This window comes from Mytilus trossulus, chromosome 8, assembly GCF_036588685.1.
Source record: "Mytilus trossulus isolate FHL-02 chromosome 8, PNRI_Mtr1.1.1.hap1, whole genome shotgun sequence".
NCBI lineage: Eukaryota > Metazoa > Mollusca > Bivalvia > Mytilida > Mytilidae > Mytilus > Mytilus trossulus.
The window spans coordinates 76,856,115-76,865,391 of record NC_086380.1 but is presented as its reverse complement, the minus strand read 5'-3'; the positions used below and the strand labels follow the sequence as shown (position 1 = coordinate 76,865,391).

Sequence of the window (9,277 nt, the reverse complement as noted above, 5' to 3'; positions counted from 1 at the left end):
TTTTGTGGATAGTTCTTTCATTGACAATTATACCACATCTTCTTTTTTATATTAGACCCGTGAGCCCCCTTAAGCATTTTATTTCAGAATTTGATGACCATTTTCTCGAAATCTTCACAAATATGTAGCCATTGCACACTTCATTTTATTTTTAATCTTAATATTTTTCTTCGATTTTCAACATCACAAAAGCATGGAAGAGATTGGTGAACCTTTTATGAAGTGTTTTCCCAGTTCCTTTAGTTTTATTTTTGTCTCAATTACAACACATATTGGATAAATTTATTCCAAATTTATTCAATAAAACATCACCATTATGGAATATTCTGAAAACATGAAAACCTGTGGTTCATTGCAGATCTTACCATAGGTAGGCTAAGACTTGGCAAAACAACCCCACACCCACAAAAGACAGCAGCTAAGTAAAGGGTATCAAGTTGGGAAATAAAGAAAATGTAAGACTTATCTATGGCAAAATTAAACATGAACCATGAGATATTATGCATTTTTTTAATTTAAAAAAATAAAATGCACCAAATACATATTCCTATTCATTTAAGCTGGAACAAAGCTGCAAACATGTCTTGACTATTTTATGTAAAAACTTATTGACATGATTATAGTGCCATCAATTTCTGTATTTCAAGATCCTGATGATTAAGGTTGTACCCGACACCTTCACTTATAAATTAAATTGGGTCGTTTAATTTTCATAAAATTTTGACAAAGACTTTGTCAAAGTGTTATAGTAAATACTTTAAAAGTATTTACTATAACACTTTAACAAAAATATAAAAATTTCAAATCATTTGAACCAACCGTTTTATCAGAAAAATTACATTGATTATATAGCAGTTTGAAAAACACTAGTTTTGATCAATGAGAAGCTTAATATTCCCTTAACAACACAACGTAATTAAAACGTTTAACTGATTTTACGTAATTAAAACATTTAGCTGATTTTACAGAGTTATCTCCCTGTAGTGTTAGGTACCACCTTAATTGCGTATTTTCACTATTTTGTCATGGAATAAATCATGAAAAGAAAATACATGTTATTTAAGAATTGAATGCTTCTTTTTGTAAATTTATTGGGTGGTAAAAGCGTTGACCGAAGTACATTTTGTATGAAGCGCGGAAGCGCTTCATTCTAAAAATGTACGCACGGTCAACGCTTTAACAACCCTATAAAGTTTCAAAAAGAAGTATTCAATACTTATAATTACATTTTTTTAGCTAAAATCATCAAAACACGATTTTTATCCAGTTTTATTTAATTCACCTGTGCACTTTTTTGTCGGACCTCGTGTCATCATGCATGATAAATGTTATTGTCTGATGCAATTGTTTACGGAATAACATGTTAGCCAATCAGAATAACGTATTATAATGAAACTTACATCTAATGTAATTATATATATATATATATATAAATAATACTGATTTATTATATTACCCAAACCAACATATTTAATTAAAGTAAAATGTATTTAATACATGTATTTAAAGTAAACTATATTTGATTAATATTAATTAAGTAACTATACAATAGATGTAAATTCAATAATGTTTTTATTCAAAAATATTTTCTTTCAGAAACAAAAATGCATAGTGACGAACTGACTGAGGGAAACTATGCTCTCTATTATGAATAAGCTAGATAAAGGACGTGATTGAATATGAAAATGAAATAATTCTAGAATAGTAAAAGATATGTTTATGTAAAGCAAAAGAGAGTTGTTTAAAAAAATTTAAGTACACAATTTTAAAGCTCTTTATACATGTACAACCACTTGGTGTACGGTGGGTAAAATACCTTAAACATCATCTTGTTAAACATGTTAAATGAAAATATAAGTACGCCCAGAAAACTTTGATCAGACACAAGCTCAGCATAAAACAGTATTACAAAAGTTAATACTTTTCAATATAAACAGACAATAATTAATACATCTACTTCCAAATCATACAAATGTACATGTAAATGATGTAGACAAAGGGCACTTGAGGACAAAAATCAAAATTGAAAATAACAATTCATATTTGTGCTAAATCAACAGTACAAAATCTAGACTAGTAGCAAAAAAACAATTCATGGATCAAACATGTCAACTGTACAAAATAATTATCCAAGAATGTACTCAACAAAATCAGTACATCACTTAACATTACCCTGATTACATTTAACATTTTTTTCAAAAATTATACATACAACCTTTGAGCTGACAGAATTATTTGAATAAGTAAATTTGTGTAAAACTGCATGTTAAAAATCAATTTAGAAAATAAATAACTTCTTCATGTTCTTAATCATGAGCAATCATGGTTATCATTTCTAAATATCAAAATTAATGCTCTTTTTCCAAACATCAATACTTTTTGTGTGTAAACAAATTGTCATCTAATAATGTCAATCAACAACAACGAACAAGAATTATTCAATACATAAAAAAATGAACAATGCCAATACAAAATGACATATTTTAAGGAAAGTAATAGCTTGATTATAAAGAAAAAGTAATTGTTTCCCGTACAAAATTTGATTGTTGAAATGATGTGCAATGTTTGGTGTACTTTGTCTTTTTGAATCTGAAATACAATCTATACATTGCAAGATACTCAAATACTTATATAATAACATGATTAATAGAATCATTTCCTATCTTCATATTGGCAAATCTTGCCTCTATGTCTTTTAAGTGCAAGAGTTATCTCTCTTCTGAAAAGGTATTTTGGAAAGTTAAATATATGTATAGTAATAGTAATATTTTATGATGAAATTGTAGAAAAAAAATAAAATTAAAGCATAAATAAAACTGCTGCATTAGTTATGGTAGTATTTGGAATAAAATAAAATTCGAAAAAAAATGTTATATATATATTATTTATAATATAAACTACATGTATACATACAGTGACATCTATGAGAATATACAATGTATCCCTACCCCAAATTAAATTATTTAACTATTCTTACTGAATTTCTCTTTTTCAAAACTGAATAGTAAAAAAAATCAATAGGCTTTGAACCTTTCGTTTGGAACTGGAATGTACATGAATTGTCAAGGCTTTTTGAAATTTCATTCATTGGAATAAACTTGAAATCTAAAATACACCTGAATTTCAGAAATGCTAGTGTGCATTTATGACTAGAATGTTGAACAATGAACAAATCAAGTTAGATAAATTATTAAGCTAGATTTCAGTATATGCTGCATACAAACAATGCCATCAAAATATAAAATGTTATTTCGAGCTTTTGTCATGTTTGTGAAAGCTATTCTAAATACAACATGCCTCCCCATCTTAGAAATTACTTTTTCCACAAAACATCTCCTGGCCATCTCTGAGCATTTTCTGGTTTAAGTTGAATTAGTGGATTAGCTTTGGGATTGTATGCTTTATAATTCCGTTTCAGAAAAAAATCCAACAGCTGTTGTAGATCGTGAGCTCCTTCGTGCCAGCGCCATTCCATAAGAACCGCTTTTACATCTACAGTATCAAAAAAATTGTTTCCGCCATTAAAAACTTTGGTTTCATATCCTTCTACATCTATTTTTAGAACAACTTTTTTTAAATCAAAATTTGGAAGTTGAAGGATATCATCCAATTTGGCTGTCATGACAACATCTTTGTATTTTCCAATAATTGTACTACCTTGAACTTTTTTCTCATTGCTATCTTTCAAGACGTATGTTCCACCAACATTTTGAAAATCTTTCCCGAGCTCTACTTTTTCACGAATATCTGAAAGAGCATTGTGTATAATAGTGACTTTTTCAGAAAATGGCTTGCCGTCTGATGAAACACCAGATTCGACAGACTTACATAATCTCTGTAAATTAATTGACAATGGTTCAACTGCTATCACTTTCCTTCCTAGCTTTGCTATAGACAGCGCAAATACTCCAATGTTCGCTCCTAAGTCTACAAACTGTAAATCGTTGTCTGTTTTGAGAAGTCGTGACACTAGATTCACTAATTCTCCTTCCCAATGTCCACTATTCATCAGGTCCTTACTGATCCATTTGTCATCAAGTGGACTATGAATATAAATTGGTGTATAACCCCAGGAATTTACCAATGAAGCTTTTATGAAGTGATCTTTTGTTTGACAAATGCTGTTATCAGGAATCCAATCTTTTCCATTATGAGAGTACACTTTCAAACCATTGTTTACATTGACATCTGTGACAACAGGCTTAGCTTTTCTTATTGCTTGTTGAATGTTTTTGGCATTAGGCTGCATTTTAGCTTTTACAGCTGATATAAAAGAAGGCTTTTTATTTGTTTTTCTTCCCTCACTGATTTTAATACTGTTAATAACCTTATCATTATTTATAACAGTGTTCATCAAGGCATTTCTATTATTTCCAGAAGATTTTTGATTTTGTTTTACAGAGAGCTGTTGATTTTTATCTAAGTTACCTCCCTTTGTGGTAGATATTTGATTTTGTATAGATTTATCTCCCTGTTTCAACATTTTCTTTTGTTCAACAAAGCTGGTCTTTTCCACCACTTGTCCATTTTCCGATTGACCAGTTTCGTTGTTCGCTCGAATAAGTGTATGGTGTCCAATAATCCATCCTGCAACCGTACAGCATACAACGACAACAACAAACACAATGGGCCTCACGTTCATATTTAAAGCGTAATAAGACTACAAAAATAAAAGACTAGTTTGTAAATTTGAATGACTATATTCTTTGAGAAGATAATGTTATATCCATATGGCACATATAATATTTAAAATGAGGAAGCTAAATTGACTTTGTATGTTAACTGAGGTAGAAATGGCTTTCAATCATATAATACTTGTACTGGAAACGATGGTTACACAAGTCTCACATTTAAGGATTACATCTCTTTTGTTTCAGTTGTAAAGCTGACTGGCAGCTATACCAAACCATCTTTCTTGCTTTTCTTTACTTCACATCACTCAGACATGTCAGACTAAGCCAAGTAATCTTCTAAAGATGTTCAAATTCTGTACAGGTACATTGTAATGACTGTGTAATTTATTCAACTGAAATCAGAGAAATAAATCTGAATAATTTTTTTTTAAACTAATTTTTTCAAAAGAACATAAACATGTTATGATGTAGTAAATGAGGAATGAGATTTTTAACAATAATTTGTTTTTTGTCATTGTAGTTTTTAAAACTATAAACAATTACAAAAGGTACATGTGTACAAAAGGTACATAGTAACATAAATGTATATCATTTTGTGACAATAACATTTATAAATGGTTATGGTTCTCAGGTGACTGAATTCCAACCAGAAATGAACTCTACTTCTACCATTTAGTAACAAATTGAAAATTATGTCAAAGGAATTTCGAAGACACTAACAACATGTACAAAAAGACATATATTAATAAATATATATACATTGTATATATATACAAATTAAAAATACAGGAAAATGCAATGTGTAATTAGTTTGATGTAATAGTTGAGTTGATATTTTTCGCTTTGAAATTAAAGATTACTTTTAAAAAAACACCAGTTATAATTATTATTATAAAAAAAATGTATGCACAGGCACTTGAGTACAAAACTTGAATATATTTTTCTTGTTTACAAAAAGCAGCTAATTGAATTTTCAGTGCAATCAAGGGAAAAAATTCTGAATTGTGTACACATTTTAAGGAATCCCCATCTGTTCGTGTCCAATCATGTTTGCGACCATTCAGGTTCGCCCCCTTTCACTTTTGCACCCAAAGTTAGTTAGCACCCTACACGTTCACACCCAATATTTATTGGTTTTGGGTGTTAATAATTTGTAAAAGAGCTTTGGTAAGTGTAATGTTATAAATATGTTTTTATGCCCCACCTACGATAGTAGAGGGGCATTATGTTTTTTGGTCTGTGCCTCCGTTCGTCTGTTCGTTAGTCCCGCTCCAGGTTAAAGTTTTTGGTCAAAGTAGTTTTTGATGAAGCTGAAGTCCAATCAATTTGAAACTTAGTACACTTGTTGCTTATGATATGATCTTTCTAATTTGAAACTTAGTACACTTGTTGCTTATGATATGATCTTTCTAATTTTAAAGCCAAATTAGACTTTTGACCCCAATTTCATGGTTCACTGAACATAGAAAATGATAGTGGGAGTTTCAGGTTAAAGTTTTTGGTCAAGGTAGTTTTTGATGAAGTTGAAGACCTAACAACTTGAAACTTAGTACACATGTTCCATATGGTATGATCTTTCTAATTTTAATGCCAAATTAGATTATTTACCCAATTTCACGGTCCATTGAACATGGAAAATGAAAGTGCAAGTGGGGCATCCATGTACTTAGGACACATTCTTGTTTTTTCCATTGTTTCTAAAAAGTGAAATTATGTCATTTTTGTTTTTTTTGTGTCATGGTAAGTGTTGCTTTAAACATTTTTTTTAATCAAGTCAAATTCTGACTACCAGTATTATTTTTTTTTGTGTTGAATAATTCTTAATCATGTCAGCATGTTTCGGTTAGTTTATTGTAATAAATATTTTTTTCATTGTTTCTAGTAAATAACATGAACATCAATGAACATGATGAATAAAGTGCGAATCTGACAATGTTATTTTGGTGTTGAAAAAATGGTAAGCACGCATGGTATAAGTGTATAATATTGCTATAAATTATATTTTGTTCATTGTTTCTAAATACTATAATGAATATAATGAGATTCTGACAAGTTCTTAATCAAGTTAATGTGTTGTACATGTTGTATAAATATATTTTTCCTCGTTTTCTAAAAAACATTTACCTACATTCATGACATTGTTTTCACTAGTAATATATATATGTTTAAGGTTCATCATAACCTTTTGGATAATATGGCCGTATTTACACAACAAATTTTACTCTGAGTACAGACAAACCTAGTCACTTGCAAAAGTTTACAGGGACACTGTACATATATTTTTTTTAAACACAAAGAAAAGTATGATTTAATGGTACAATATGGCATACACATTTATTTATATGTTGCTAGTCGGATATCATGAAACATGACCATTTCGATACATTGGTGAAATATACTTTCTTATTTCATATCGGTTGAGAATAGGATTCTCTTATTGGATAAAAAGGGGTCACATGACATTCATTAATCTTCAGTAATAAATTCCATCGGTCATTAACAAAACAATACGGACCAGAAAACCGGTCGTTAATGAACTTTTACATGATATGGACCGGTGGGGCGTGGTTTACGTCTGATAATGACCGTTTGGGGCGTGGTTCCCATTTGATAATGACTGTTGGGGCGTGGTTTCTCTGTTAATGACCGGTGGGGCGTGGTTTCTTTGTTTAGAAAGATGTACCTTTTATAAAACATGTTCCTGTTTTTAATATTACATTTAAGTTGCTGAATTGTTTATTACATTTTTTCGTTAATTGTGAAATTAAAGAGAACTTAATTAAGAATTTATATACTGAAAAGTTGCACTAAAATAAATGGCAGTATTACTACGACTGGTCTTCACTCTTTGCTATATAAATCGTACAACTACTCGAGTTCGCTTTAGGCGTTTTGAATTTATGAGAATTTTCCAAAACATGGTTTCTCAATGAAATAAACATAATAGTTCTTGAAAAACTGGTCAGTATCGTGATACATGGGCAGTCCATATATCACGATAATGACCAGTTTTTCAAGCACTATTATATAATTGTGTATTAAAATGTGTTTCAAATCTTAGATAATGTAAAGTTCACAAAATGATTCTTCAATTTTTGAAAAAAAGATTGCCAAATAAATTGTTTTATAGGAAAATGTAGGACATTAATAGAATAAATACAGTATATATAGGGATATGATGTGAAAATCCATGGATGGTTCTAGCGGGATTCGAACCCTCAATCTCGGGATCTAAAGGCAGCGCTCTAACCAATTGAGCAAAAGAAGATCTTCCCTAACTCAACTAGCTGGACTACCTTTATATCTCCAGGTCTACAACACTCCTCCCCTTTTTCTTTTTTTCGGGCTGCGTACCATCCATCCGAGCAAATCACAGGTCCACTACCTGTACAACCCCGAGATATCTACTCGGAAATCCTCAGGCCAGTTCCACCTAGATATGTCATGGTCATCTTATGACCGCTGGTCAACCACCATGACCCCATATCAAACTGCCAGGCACCTATATACACTTGTTAGTACAAGTAGTAATTGCTCGCAGCGCCAATGATGAGAAAATCCATGGATGGTACCAGCGGGATTTGCACCCTCAATCTCAGGATCTAAAGGCAGCGCTCTAACCAATTGAGCCAAAGAAGATCTTCCCTAACTCAACTAGTTAGACTACCTTTATATATCCAGGTCTACAACAGATAGTAGATCTTCCCATGGGCATGGATAGAAAACAAGTGCCTGTGGTTTTACTCATATACGAAGCTAAATACATGCAGTGCTTACATCAAAGCAATTTAAAACAACAATCATGATTTTCAAATTATTCAACTGGAACTTGTTTTTGAATTGGGTGCGAACGTGCGAGGTGCGAACGTGTAGGGTGCGAAAGAGTATTGGGCGCGAACGGACCTGATACCGAGTTTTGTATGGGGGTTACTCTGGATACTCCAACTCAGTGTACCCAAAAGGTATCCTTTCCATAGCTACTTTGGGGTAGGATTTGTAAACTCACTATATTAAGTTCGTTGTAGAAACCAGCTGTGTTGGATTTTCAAAACAGGAAGTTAACAAAGATATCAAATTTTTATCAAAGAAATCGGTCTCGGTTAACTTTAAAAATCCGGATAAGTAAAAGAAAACAGAAGTTGATACACTTTTATAGGTGACCCCGTGTCACCCAGGGGTGGATCTAGATAGGGGACCCCAACCCAGGACAAAAGGGCATAGTCTTAATTATGTGAAAGACATGTAAAGACATGGGAATCACGTGATGAATGGTGGTGGTTGACACATTTTTGCGGTGCAGGGAATATTCTATGATTTTTGTGTTGTATAGTGTGTTATTGAACATATAAAACAAACAATCTTGTGACATTTATGAAAAACTACAAAACAAGCCAATATATATACACTTTTTATCTGAAATAGAAGCAGTTGAGACGAATATCACACAACTCAATTTGACTTTCGCGGGGTCCGTGCACTTCCTGTCCGCGAACTTCAAAACAAAGTTAAAGTTACTTCATACCTTTATGATTACAATACCATAAACAGAAACATATATATTCTATATTATATCTCAACATACATGTTAATTCAAAGAAAATTAACCAAATTTCTGCAAAGGAGCAGGCTCGCCCCCCTTGGGA

At 31.4% G+C, this 9,277-nt stretch overlaps 1 protein-coding gene across 1 annotated transcript; it reads right to left on the bottom strand.

The window, feature by feature from the left end:
* Positions 1-496: 496 nt before the first annotated feature.
* Positions 497-8,710, bottom strand: LOC134681414 (uncharacterized). The gene is made up of 2 exons (XM_063541032.1): positions 8,641-8,710; positions 497-5,026 (listed from the first exon to the last, which is right to left on the bottom strand). The coding sequence occupies exon 2, from the start codon at positions 4,640-4,642 to the stop codon at positions 3,314-3,316; it is 1,329 nt and encodes a 442-aa protein (XP_063397102.1). The 5' UTR covers positions 4,643-5,026; positions 8,641-8,710; the 3' UTR covers positions 497-3,313.
* Between the last annotated feature and the right edge of the window lie 567 nt (positions 8,711-9,277).

Coding starts and splice junctions, on each gene's coding strand:
- LOC134681414 (XM_063541032.1), bottom strand. CDS start 4,642: ATGAACGTGAGGCCCATTGTGTTTGTTGTTGTCGTTGTATGCTGTACG.